The 13899-nt window shown below is 44.7% G+C and overlaps 1 protein-coding gene across 2 annotated transcripts in view; it reads right to left on the bottom strand.

The window, feature by feature from the left end:
- The window catches only part of UBN1 (ubinuclein 1), a 33202-nt gene that overhangs the window by 17798 nt on the left and 1505 nt on the right, over positions 1–13899 (bottom strand). For both annotated transcript variants that reach the window (XM_019987430.2, XM_019987431.2), the window contains exons 2-7: positions 11169–11456; positions 7868–7954; positions 7212–7307; positions 6743–6877; positions 5951–6054; positions 4865–5303 (exon numbers count right to left, since the gene is read on the bottom strand). In XM_019987430.2, coding sequence (XP_019842989.2) covers positions 4865–5303; positions 5951–6054; positions 6743–6877; positions 7212–7307; positions 7868–7954; positions 11169–11417 — 1110 coding nt within the window. In that variant the 5' untranslated portion in view covers positions 11418–11456. The remainder of the gene's footprint in view (positions 1–4864; positions 5304–5950; positions 6055–6742; positions 6878–7211; positions 7308–7867; positions 7955–11168; positions 11457–13899) is intronic.

Genomic DNA, 13899 nt, shown 5'->3' with positions numbered 1-13899 from the left:
GTTTACATGGCTATTGGTCTGTTTGTACAACAAGCTCATGGAGAAACGTGAACTGAATCTTACTCATCAACATGTTTCCCACAGCAGCCCATCACCTAACAGCTACTGAGGAAAAGTCAGCTGAGTGGGTGATGAATGAACACACAAATGAACAGATTATCGCTGCAAGGATGAAAACTAAGAGGAAGGAAAGCTCAGTACCAGACAAAACTTGAAGAGGATGTGAAAATTTAGCTCGGCTAGGGGAGGGGCAGAGGCCGGAGATGGCTGGCAGAGAGGGAAGGAAGAGAGGGCGACACTAACGTCTCCCGTTACGCCTTATGCTGTCAGGGAGTTTGCAATTCCCCTGTGGCACATTTAATGTACTGGGATTGTGAGTTCAGTTTGCAAGAAAACAAAATGGAGTCATTCTTTCAACTTAGAGACTGCTGGTTACAGGGCTTCTCAGGTGGCGCTAGGGGTAAAGAACCCACCTGCAGGAGATGTAAAAGACATGGGTTCGATCCCTGGGTCAGGAAGATCCCCTGGAAGAGGGCACAGCAACCCACTTCAGTATTCCTGCCTGGAGAATCCTGTGGACAGAGAAGCCTGGCAGGCTGCAGCCCCTGTGTGCTGTGCACAGGGTCGAAGAGTCAGACACGACTGACGGGACTTAGCACCCTGCTAGTTATAAGATGCAGAAGCGCCTCTAGATTAATTCAACCTAATTAACATGCACTTCAAATGCCTGTTTGTCAGACCCAACACCTCCTCAGGCTTCCAAGTTTTATTTGTTTTTGGCTGCACTGTGCGGCTGGTGGGATCCTAGTTCCCTGACCGGGGACTGAACCCAGGCCCTGACAGTGAAAGCAAGGCATCCTAACCACTGAGCCACAAGGGAATTCTCTCCAATCAAGTTTTTAGATATCAGCCATTTCAGAAGCTTTCTGGCTATATAATTTTTTTTTTTCCTGATGCCTTCTGAATCATGCAGAACAGTATCTCTGAGGATCTGGCTTTATGCTAAAGTAGTCAAGGGCTGCATTTTTAAATAAATCTAAATAAAAAAGCCACTGACTATGTAGTTGCTAGTGTGCCAGGAAGAACTGAGATCCCTCAACCCTAATGAGAAACACCCTTGCCGGAGGTGTTGTATGAATCAGTTAAATCACTCCGAGATTAGCTAGGAAATGAAATAAAACCAGACAGCCAGACTGTGCTGATTTACAATAGTTCCAATAGCCTTTTAATGAGCTCTTTATTCATTATTAAGAAGAGCCACTTCTAGCCTTTCAGCACCTAGATCACAACTTTATATACTGTACCTGCTTTTACTGAATAGAGTGAAATCTGATATGATTTTCTTTACAAAGACCAAACCGGTTTGTTTGTTTTTAGGTTGCACCGTGAGGCATGCAGGATTTTAGTTCCCCAACCAGGGATCAAACCTGTGCCCCCTGTACTGGAAGTGCAGTCTTAACCACTGGAGGTCTCAAACAAAGTTTTTTTTTTTTCTATCTTATTCTCCGTGAATCCGTGTCTCTCTAGTTTTGCAATGCAAGGGTTCTAACTGTACAGGAGGGTAAGCAGTGAGCAGGTAGAAGGGTGGGCAACATGTGTCTCTGTTTCTTTTCTATTTTTAGTATCACTATCCTTTCCATTTTATGCTTGAATGAAGAGGAAACAGACATGGGTCATCTGCACAGAGGAGGGTGAGTAGCTGCCAAACTCTATCAAGACAGTTACCTATCAAGGGGCAATGTTATCTGAGCTTTCCAACAACCAAGACAAAAGACACAACCAACACATATTAGGAGCAGACAGACAGGGGCAAGGCCATCAGGTCAAACCACTGGGCTCCCTGGGGCCCATAAACAGGCACAGCACAGGGGAGTAGGAAGTGGAAAGTGGGCTAACAGTGCTGGAGTGCTCCCTCTCAGAATAGCTCTTTCACACATGTACATTTTCAAATATATTTTTTGAAGTTTTAAGAATAACATCTAGTTAGAAGACAAATCTTATTTCTGCTTCCAACTGTAAAATATTTTTCCCTGGGAGACTGACGCACATCACACTGGAATCTGCTTCAGCACCATGGGGGACCGCACACAGGCCCACGGACTCTCCCGTCCCAGGACGGGGGTCCCCAGGGGAGGGGCCGGTGGCTGGTGACTTACTTTCCCAGCACAGGGCAGCAGAGGTGCACACCACCTCCAAGGCTAGGGCCTGAGGGTCTGCTGGCTTTCACCTTCACCCTCTGGAGATACTACCGCGAGACTGTCCTGCCCAGAACGAGAGACGGGAGAGGCCCTGTTGTCCCGGCTGTCCCAACGCCCAGCTATCTTACCAGCTGAAGGCGGCCTGAAAGCCACCACATTTATGGGGTGGGGTAGGGTGGATTTAGACACAGTAGAAACTGATACATGTACCCCCTAGGCCAAGATTTAAAATCTCAACAAAGTATCACAAAAACAAAGCAAGGAGAGAAAAAAGAAAAAGAAGGGAGTGAAAAATAAAGTGAGAAACATAAACACTGCCCATGTTAGTTATACACACCAAGTTTAATTTAAATTAAAAAAAAATAATGTCCACTTCAAAATCTAGGACAGGGCTTCTTATTAATGATCCAAAGATCCACACGTGACTTTTGAAAATCATGTGTAATTTCTGTGTACACAGGCGTCTTTCCCTGGGAGGAACCTCTGCCAGCGACTCTCACAGCAGGGCCTGGGGATAGAGTGCCTGTGCACACATGCAGGCGGCGCCAAGTGCCCCCAGCGCCGGGAGCCTACACAGCGGCATTAAGTCACTTTCTAAAATAAGCCTTCTTTGTCATGCAATCATTAAAAATAATGAGGGCTTTATAATAATATTTATTAAGTGAAAAGAGCAGAAAACAATTATTCACAACTACAATTACAACTGCATAAAAACATATACACAGAGGCTAGAAAAGAGAGTGAGTTGAAAATAGTTTTCAGAGTGGCAGGATTTTCCCAATTTCCCGTTTCTTAATGCTGGCACTGAAGGGCCAGGTGATGACTTAAGTAACAGTTTCACACGTGAATATATGTTCAAGCCAGTACAGTGACGTCTCGTCACCACCTCCTCACCAGGACCTGAGCCTACCTTACCTATGGGCTCCTGACCTGTCTCCATCACGCCTGAAAGACGACCGAGACTCGGCAATTCCTGAGGAAGGAGAGCCTGCTCGGTGTCCACCTGACAGACTCCACAAAGTAAGGTTTTCTCACATCACGACCCAACGCTGTTCCACATGACGCCGCTTTGTTTCCACCAGACTTGTCCATCCTTCCCAAGAAAATGCAATAATGATTCTCAGTTATTAGACTAGGACACCCCCTGTGGTAGAAGCAGAGACGCATACAGAGCCACTTTAACTTTCCTCTAAGGAATGACTGGCCTCTGCCACACACATCTGACTTGACTCAAGGCTTTCAGAATCTACAGGATAATCTGATTACAAACCACAAGATTGAAAAGAAGAGATAATTTTTTTTTTAACATATATTCTGAGTGCAACCATAGGACAGTAAACTCATACACACCAAGTTCCCATTTAACTACTTCTCCCTTAACATCCTGTTAAGACAAATCCTGAATCCTGACAGGGCATAATTTATTTAAATGGGTACATTCAAACAACACTGTGCTCATTCCATAAGGATGAACAGAGCTCCGAATAAGACGTCTGAATTATTTCACATGCCATGTTCAAGTATTTTTTGCAAATGAGAAAATCATTTGCAGAAGTTGTTAACATTTTATCCTGCCCTGGTCCTAGTGTATATGAGGACTAGTATACACAACAGAGATTCTGAAACACTGAGAGTCACTGGTTTAAAACCGAAGCTCTAGAGTGTAAGTGTCCCCAGGGTTGTCACAAGTCATGATGTCCAAGGTGAAATGGTATTTTAACTAAAACACACTATAACTAATGACCCGTGCTTGGCTTATCATCAGTATTCATGGATCACGGAATCTACAGTCCTTAGTGCTCTAGTACTAGATCAACTCCCCATCCCCAGGGGGGAAACACGCGGAATGTCCGCTATTTTCCAAAGACCGTTATTGTTTTTAACGTGGGGCTGTTGGACAGTACTTACGGTTCAGCCCTTCTTACTTATCACAATTCCAGATTCCTATAATCACTGCTGCTGCTACTGCTGCTGCTAAGTCGCTTCAGTCATGTCTGACTCTGTGCGACCCCACAGACTGCAGCCCATCAGGCTCCCCTGTCCCTGGGATTCTCCAGGCAAGAACACTGGAGTGGGTTGCCATTTCCTTCTCCAATGCATGAAAGGGAAAAGTGAAAGTGAAGTCGCTCAGTCGTGTCTGACTCTGTGTGACCCCATGGACTGCAGCCTACCAGGCTCCTCCGTCCATGGGATTTTCCAGGCAAGAGTACTGGAGTGGGGTGCCATTCCCTTCTCCGCCTATAATCACTACCTAACACTAAACCCAGAGGCAACTAAGCATATGCCCCACGCCCAACATGTCTGCAAACGTCTATGAATGTTCAAAACCTTCAGAAGATTACTAAAGAGACGTATCTCTGCCTCAGCTGCCTGCTGCCAACATGAGTATCTGTCACACAAAAGGAAGGATAGTCTGATAGGCACGAAGGAGGAGAGAAAAATCTCTCCAGAAGAAAGTAAATTTTCCAACGTGAAGGAATCACAAAAGGACAGGCAGAGCTGACCCTGTGCCCTTGCTTGGGATGGGAAGCCCGCCCAGAAAAGCAGACAATGGGAGCATCCACTGACTAAGGGCTGCTCTGGGCCGTGAGCTGCAAGTGGTTCCGGACCAGCAACGATCCGCCCGATCGCTTCCAGGAGAGCCCAGCCACTCCATGTCACCATACCTGAGCCAGCTCCTTAACGCGCTTCTCCAGGGGTGCAGGCAGGCCTTCAGGAAGGGAAGAGGGCTGCCTGAATTCCTGGTCCAGTCCCACCCCAAGGGAATCGCTTTCATCATCCATATCGCGGAAGGGGCTTCCTTCTGGAGACTCACTGAGCAGTTGCTCCAAGTCCAAATCCGTCAGCGAGTCCATGGCAGTGGCCGCCTGCAGCAAGTCATTGTCAGAGGCAGAGCCGAAGAGCGAGAGCAAAGGGTCGGAGGCACCTTCCAATTCCCGCAAGCCCTGCGCTTCCGCTGATGACACTGCTATGGGCTTATGCTCTTCGTCCCTCTTTCTCTGAGCCTCTTTCTCCTTTTGGAATTTCTTCAGCATCTCTTTAACACTCAAAGCCCCAGAATACTTCTTTTTCTTCTTCTCCTTACTGGCATTGAGGGCTGTAAAACTGCAAGTAAAAGGGAGAAGTCGGTTACTAAGACTGCAGGACCCCTCGCAAGGGAAATTTCCAGAGGGGCTTCAGCCCCGCTCCCAGCACAAAGGTCTCCGGGAACCTCAGCCACAAGTCCACCCCGTCACTCCTCACCCTCCTCTTGGCACACGGAGCTCCTCCTTGCTGGGACCAAAGCTTGAGACTGAATACAGGTTAGCAAAAAGTAACACAAAATGCTAAACATCCGATGGGTTTTTTAAAACCACTGCCAGGCTGAAACAAAAGGTTGGAAAAACAGGAGGGGCAAGAAAGACATTTAAAGGGAGAAAGCAGGAACAGCAGCAACTTGGAGGGCGGCTGGGGTGAGACGGAGGCTGAGGAAGCAGGACCGGAGAAGACAAAGGGGACAGAGACAGAGGAGACCGGGGGCAGAGGAGGGTGCTCAGAACAGGAACGTCAGCAGCCACACAGTGACAGAGAGACCCGCCAACACTGACGCGGGACAGAGCGCACTCTGATGCCCGACACACACACGTGAGGGCCCTGACAAGGCCGCGTGGCACCGTGACCCGCGGCCCCGCGAGGCTGTGAGGAGGTGGGCGCGTGGCCGGGCGGCCCTGACGGTGCAGAGTCCTCCTAGCAAAGAAGCTGCTGCCTCTCACCCGGCTTTGGAAAACTTGGACTTTTTCGATTTCTTCTCCTTGTCATAAGTGTCATCTTTTTTCTTCTTCTTTATCTTCTCACCACCTTCCTTCAACTTCCGCTTCTGAGAATTAAAGACAAGGCACAGTTACACAGCTCCCGAGCTCCGGGAGCAAGTGCACTACGCAGCACTGGCCTTCTCCGCCCGGGGAACATCCTGAGAGCTGTCTTACTTCCTCCACGAACACACGATTTCAGCTCAGTCCTTGGACCACAGACCTGCAGGTCAGGACAGCATTCCCACTGACAGCGGCTCCTAGGAAACCCAGGCCAGAGGCAACAGAGGCCCTTCTGCAGCCTGAACCATTTCTGTTTTAAAATGAGCTGTGTGGGGGCCTACCTCACATTTTAAACACCCAGGCAGTCACAGATAGCTTTCAAAATAAGCTTATCTTAGGGCTGACTCATTTTCGTTGGGGTGAAGTCCTCTAATGTCCACAGGTGAGATACAGTGAGCTGGTGCACACGTCCCTCACTCCACACCCGTCACTGCCCTCGTCCCCGCCCTGGGGCCACCTCGAGGAGCAAGTCCCCGCTGAGCCTGCTGGGACACAGGCACGGACACCATGACTGAGCCTCCAGGGTCACGGCACACGTGTGAGAAGGGAACCGCCAACCTCGGCACAGCTGGTGCCTCTCCGCCACTCTCCTGAGCCATCCTAAACCGCACAGATTCGGGCAAGTCACCTACTGATCTCATAAAGGCATGTCAAAAAGCACTTCTGAAGTCCAAAACCGAGCAATGTTCTAACCTTGGGAGATTTTTTCTTCTTTTCCTTAATGAAGTCATCCTCAGATTCTGACGCTTGTCTAAACTGCAGGGTCCCCGAGTTGATGTAAAATCCTCCATACTTGGTAGTCAAAGAAGCAGGAACAAGCTCATCGTACTGAAGGAGAAACAAACCTGGGTCAGCTCCAAGGCCTGTGCTACGGCCACAGGTGCAGAGTGCATCTTGACAGAACAGATGTGACTGCTCCTCTGTCACTTTTCAGACAGCATACGAAGGTATGCTTCCGGTCAGTCACCAACATCCAAGTTAGGAGGTGTGTTGCACAGATCTGATCACCAGAGGCCCAGATCAAGGTGTCACTTCCTGTCCCTTCAGAGCAGCTCTCTCCACTGCACGGGCACCCCCACTGACCCAGCCCAGCTCCAGCACTGTCAGGAGGGGCCTGGGTGCCCCACTTGCGGTGGTTTCAGTGGTCTCACTAAGTACTCACCGCTTCAGAGTTATCAATGAAGGAATCGGATTCATCATAACCATAACCCATATCAATCAAGTCCTGTATTCGGTCTTTTCTACGTTTCTTTCCACCCTAAAATTTAAAACAGATCACATGCTTGTTTTTATACTTGTGATAGGAACAGACAACACAAAATCTAAACTTTAAACAAATTTTTAGGCCCAGGGTCACAGGACTTTTTTAATACACAGAATTATTTGTTGCCTTGAACTCCAACAGCTAATGACTAAAGGTTATAAAACACAGGACCAGTCTCTTACACATCCCCCAAAACCTTGTTCCCTGAAGACCTTTCAAAATAGGACAGATTTGTAAATGCATAAAGTGGCCTAAGACTGAAGAAAGAACTAAATGGCCTCATATGCCTTGCATCAAAATACTTATTCTCAGGATAAATTCTAAGGGTAAAAGCCTCTTTATGTTTATTTATCCATTTAGCGCCACATGAGTTCCTGCCATATGCACTTTCTGTACCTTAATGCATTTGTTTAATAACTTCATTCTGTTCTCTCCAAGCTCTATACTTGTTTCACATTAGTGTTGATTAGATAAACCACTAAAGGAATATGAAAATGTCTGAAAACCTCTCCCACCCGACAAGGTTGTTCTGTTGCCCAAGAGAGAAATCTTACATATTTTTCTTCAAATTTCCTAGCAAGGGCCTCCACTTTATGCCTTTCCTTTTCTTCATCATTGAAAGGATCCAAGAGATCTTTCTTCTGTAAAGAGACCATTCCACAAAAATAAGATTCACAAAAAAGTTCCCACAAAGCTATTCATTGTACCTTCATTGATTCCACACTGATAAACTGTATAATAAAAACAACTTTTTCAGAAAAGACAAGGTAAAATACATATTACCTCCTCATCCGTGTTTACCTTACTTGTTTGAAAGTAAAATTCCCATTCATGAGACTCAACAGAACTTGATTAAATACCTACAGTCACCCACTGCAGTACTAGGTCCTGCTGCTGCTGCTACTGCTGCTAAGTCGCTTCAGTCGTGTCCGACTCTGTGTGACCCCATAGACGGCAGCCCACCAGGCTCCCTCGTCCCTGGGATTCTCCAGGCAAGAACACTGGAGTGGGTTGCCATTTCCTTCCCCAATGCATGAAAGTGAAAAGTGAAAGTGAAGTTGCTCAGTTGTGTCCGACTATTAGTGACCCCATGGACTGCAGCCTACCAGGCTCCTCTGTCCATGGGATTTTCCAGGCAAGAGTACTGGAGTGGGGTGCCATTGCCTTCTCCCAGTACTAGGTCCTATAGTGCTCCAAATATGGCAAAGGGAGTTTAGTCGGGGGATGCTCACCCAGTGTAAAACTGCGTTCGAATATAACTGGTTTCCTTTGTAATACTAAAAATCATTTTATGCATTTAAAAACATTATTCTAAGAAAAGGTCCAAAGGCTTCAACCAGACTTGCAAAGCAGCCACTGGCTCAGAAAGGTTAAGAACCCATTGAGCACAAGCTCCTGACAGCTATTCAACCTTAGTGGTTAGAAGAGTGGTATGAACCTATTCTTCTCTCAGTGTTACCGATAGTCAAACCCAAGTTCGTGCCATTACTTTTCCTTGGAAGCCTATCTTGAAGGATCAATAATCTCCCTTCCCTCCCAATCTCAATACTACCTCCAGATATTTTCAAGTAGTTTTCCAAAGTTTATACTCCATAAACCTTTCTATTTTTTCTCAAATTTTACAGAGTTGGACCTTAAGCTTCCATGGCAAGGAAATCTTAATTTTAATAAAAGACTTCTGTATCAAATACACTTAAGACTTTGGAGTCCAAAAACACTAAGACTGGACTTTTACTTCTTCTACAATGATCACATATAACCTAAGTGGTTCAAATAATTTTAAGAAACCCCACTCGTCTGGAGCAGCACTGGATTTCATGTTTGCTCCTTAACGCCCTGCAAGCAGCAAGCAGCAGTCATCCACTATTTCCTGAATGCATGAAGGTCTGCCTCTGTCTAAACACAGCATCTGGAATGTAAGCTCCTTTCTGTCCAAGCCCTCCAGGGCCTGTATTCGTACCAGACTTAACAATTACCACACTGTGATTCCTGTTACTTGTGTAGGTATAATTCTCCTAAAACATCTACAAGAGTGCAAAGTTCCTTTGAGGTTCCTTTGAGGACAGCAGCCTCCCCACCTTTACTCGTCCTCAGCATTCTAGCACAGGGCCTTAACATTCTAAGACACACGTGCTAAGTGAGTTAATATATAAATGTGTCAGATTACATTGTGCTTGGAACGCTGCAGAGTAGACAGGGTAATTTAGGAGTTCTAAACCTGATGCCAGAAGTGAATCCCCTGAAATTGGATCTGAAGTTCTCTGTGTAAGTCCCACGCATTTTTCTGCAGTTGAGGAGGGCATCTGAACCCCACAAAAGGTGAAATCAGAGCACTGGAGTTCTAATCTCAGTTGACCTACTGATTTAGTTTGAGCCCATAAATAAATCACCAATTCCTGCTACTTTCTCTTCCTCTCAAGGAAGAGGATACTGTTCCTACTTTGGAGAAGAGTTGATGAATGGATGTGAAATTACTTTTTCTCAGCCTACCTACTGGCCCTCATACAACCTGGCACAGACTGAAATGGCTTTCATTCAATCAATCAGATCTTTATTAAGGAAACACATTTTTATCTAAAAAAAGTGGGTAGTCCTTCGGACCAAAGGCAGCCCAAAGAGCACAACCACAGATCAGACTGAAGGAACATGGCCCATAGGAGTCAGGCACCTGCATGATTTCTTCAACCCCAGACAGACACTGTGAGCCATGCCAGCCCAACCCCCATGTCCCTGGAGCCAGTCTAGAGACTGGAACGCTGCCAGCACAGGACCCTGCTCACCTTTCCCACAGAGGCTGGCAGAGCACACAGGCTTATAGCAGGTGCTTAAAATAAATGCTCATGACCCAGCTCCTACTCAAACTGCATGGTTCCATTGACATGAAATACAGAAACATGCAAAACTGATCTCAGCTATTAGAAATCATGACAGTTGTCACCCTTGAGGGCTGAGGTAATATTTTGGGAGGGAAGAAGGAGGGTTTCTATTAGCCCCAAAAATGTCGTATTTTGTAATCTAGGTGCAAGTTACAGGGGTATTCGTGGAAAGTCCATCAAGTTGTGTGTTTATCACATTTGCACTTTCATTATGCACATAATTCAGTTAAAAAGTTTATAAAAAATTGTGCAATGTTAATGAATTGCCAAAACATCAGTAATAACTGAAGCTGGGTAATGGGTACATGGGGGCTTATCATATTATTCTCTCCAGACTGTACACATTTGCAACGCTGCATACTAAAAACGTAAAACAAGTCTGCCAGGAAAATAAACAGATCATTTACAAAACATTTTAAGAAATCAAGCTGATTATCAAAAGCCATAAAGGCTGCCCATTTCTGGCAGGGGAAAAAAAACTTCAAAACTCCCAACAAAAACAAACCCCACAAAAATAGGTTTCTATCCATCCAAGTAAAGAAACTGTCCAGAATATTACTGTGCTTAGAAGAGAGGAGCAGTCTGTATCTTTTTTTGTCTGCCCTTGTATTAGGCACAATGAGATTCCCTCGGAAAAAACTAATGCCCAGCATGAAATTCCAGCTCTGGAAAAGGCAGGGGCTAGTCACACTAAGATGCAACATTTATAGCCTTGGCATGAAAAAATCTGGTGTTTATTCGTATTAATTAGCCATAATACAAATTAGCCTTGGATGTGCCATACATTTTCTCTAGCCTAAAAAAGGAAAATGGTTATAGAAAGAATTCTAACCCTTCCCTCCAGAGGCAAAACTGGCAGACCGTGAGCTTGCTTTGTGGGGGAGGCCAAGCCTTTGTATGCTGCTTCCGCCCTCCAGAGCCCTTCTGGCACACTACCCTGAGCATCAGACCCGCAGAGCGAGCTGGGGCCACGGTGTACCTTGTCTGCGGGCTGAAGTCCTTTCACCTTCCCTCGTAAGTTCTTCACCAGCTCTGGGTAGAAGAACTCTGGGCAACGTTTGTGATCCGGCTCAAAGAGGGTGAGTGTGATCCGAACAGCGGCCGCGGCCGGCTCCGAGTCCTGATGCTGCTCTGCTCCCCCAACTTCCTCTTTCCGGGATTTCTTCAAAAACGCAGGATTCAAAGAACCTGGGAGAGAGGTGAACTGGACCCTGTGGGGCTCCGACATGGCTACCAACAAGTCTTAGCGGGTGTCACTGCATGGCTTCTGTTAACATTGAAAACAAGAGCCAGGTCAAACCAAGATGATAAAAATGGTGATATTTTTCCTGTTCAGTTTTACAGATTTAAATTAAAAAAAAAAAATTCACTGTCAAGAATCATCGTTAATTTATCTTAATTACCGTTTACTGCTTTTTTCTGCCTAAATACTATTTACTTTAAATATAAAAAACTTCACATAGATATGAAAAGCATCCCAAATCCTATACTCAGAGATAATCAGTGTTTAGCATATTTCCAGTCATTTTGTCCAATGCATATTCACTAGATCCTTGACACTAGAGAACGCATGCTGATACAGCCTTAAAGAATCCTCAGAATTGCAAAGGAACGTAGAGAAAACTGGTTTTCATTTAATTTATCCAATATACTTTTTTTAAAACTTCGGACTGAGAATAATCTCCTTCTTAAAACCTCTTTATTTTCAGCAGTTTACTTTCATGTAGGGCCATTCTTCACAACGACAAAGTTTTCATCAGTTCATAGAAGCTCTGCCCGCCCCAGGATAAGTTTAAGACCACTGTCTAAAGAGCAGTGTGGCTGGACTCACTTCCTCATACCAGTCTGTCACTACCCAAATTTGGGCCTCAGCAAAGTGACAAAATATCACAGGCCAAAGAGGTTCCAGGGGCTTCCCCAGTGGCACTACTGGTAAAGAATCCTCCTGCTAATGCAGGAGACGCAAGAGATGCGGTTTGGTCCCTGAGTGGGGAAGATCCCTTGGAGAAGGAAATGGCAACCCACTCCAGTAGCCTTGGGTGGAAAATCCCATGGACAGAGGAACCTGGCAGGCCACAGTCCATGGGGTCACAAAGAGTCAGAACGACTGAGCATGCGCACAGTATCCGCATACATTATGGGTATGTGTATACGTGCAATATTCACTTTGTGACCATAAAATTGTGACCTATAAAACCAGCTAAGGGAATAAAATATCTAAAAATGAAGAGTTAAAATTCTAATTAGGGAGAAAAGCAACTGGCAGCAAAACAGGTTGGTTTTTGGCAGGAAAAAACCACCATGCACTAAGATGTCAAAAAAATTCCCCTAAAAGAAACTTCAAGGCCCCCACATCTGTGATGCATTGGATTATAGAAACAAACTCAAGGTGAAGACTTAAAAGTACGCACTCATAAAAGCAGGCAAAGTCCCACCATATGAAGAGAATCTGCACATTAACCAATGGAGGATGTAGAAAGGTCAAATTGAAGTGCTAACTAGGTCCCTGCCTGACCAGTAGGTAATTTAAAAATGTAACTTTATCTTGGCCCAAATTTTAGATAGTATGACCTCAGTCTACCTAATAGTAAAAAATACATCTCGTGGTTATTAATTTGAAATCCTTAGAAAAATATAAAATTGAAAGTGTGTTTTTAAAAGACCTGACTTACACCTGTAAGTTTATTAGACTTACAAGAGTTAAGCCTTGGAAAGATTTAACTTTAGGTTTACGAGTTCACTGTTGTAGAAGTTTTAGGTACTTGGGAGAACAACCATATAGAACTTTAAATGCAGTTTAAAACACTCAAAGAAATTTTATTTTTTAAAAAGTTCATTGTTTATGAGAATTTAATGTATTAAACTTGAACTGTGGTGTTGGAGAAGACTCTTGAGAATCCCTTGGACTGCAAGGAGATCCAACCACTCCATCCTAAAGGAAATCAGTCCTGGGTGTTCACTGGAAGGACTGATGTTGAAGCTGAAATGCCAATATTTTGGCCACCTGATGCGAAGAGCTGATTCATTTGAAAACACCTTGATGTTGGGAAAGATTGAAGGCAGGAGGAGAAGGGGACAACAGAGGATGAGACAGTTAGATGGCATCATTGACTCAATGGACATGAGTTTGGGTAAACTCCGGGAGTTGGTGACAGACAGGGAGGCCTGGCATGCTGCGGTTCATGGGGTCGCAGAGAGTCGGACACGACTGAGCAACTGAACTGAATTGAATCTATTAAACTAGTGCTTTAATTGAAACTGTCAAAAATCAAATTTTTTTTCAAATAGTTGAAAAAACCTAAAATGTTTATTTTTATGTATACATTCTTAAGATTTATAAACAAGATTTGTTTAAAAAGCTTAAGAGGCTTAAGTATTTAAATACTCAATTGTAAGAGTTGACTCTTAATTCTAAATAAAAGCACAGTATTCTACAAATGAAAGCACCCCTCTTAAAAAACCTCAACCCAGGTTATCCAAGAAATTCAGGCCTCCTTTTGTATCTCAGATTATTCCAAGGAATGGTACTTTTTGTTGTTTCTATATACCCTCTCAATCATATTTTCAAACTGATTATTGGTGAAATTTAGAAAAATCCACCGAATATTGAATGCTAATTTTGTAAATAGTCTCTTCAATGAATTCCTATTTTAATGGTTTTCCCTTAATTCTGTTTTTCAAAATAGGCTATCCTATCCTATCACAGAAAT

This window comes from Bos indicus, chromosome 25 (assembly GCF_029378745.1).
Source record: "Bos indicus isolate NIAB-ARS_2022 breed Sahiwal x Tharparkar chromosome 25, NIAB-ARS_B.indTharparkar_mat_pri_1.0, whole genome shotgun sequence".
NCBI classification, from domain to species: Eukaryota; Metazoa; Chordata; class Mammalia; order Artiodactyla; family Bovidae; genus Bos; species Bos indicus.
The sequence above is the reverse complement of the archived record's forward strand: the minus strand, read 5'-3'. Positions and strand labels throughout refer to the sequence as shown.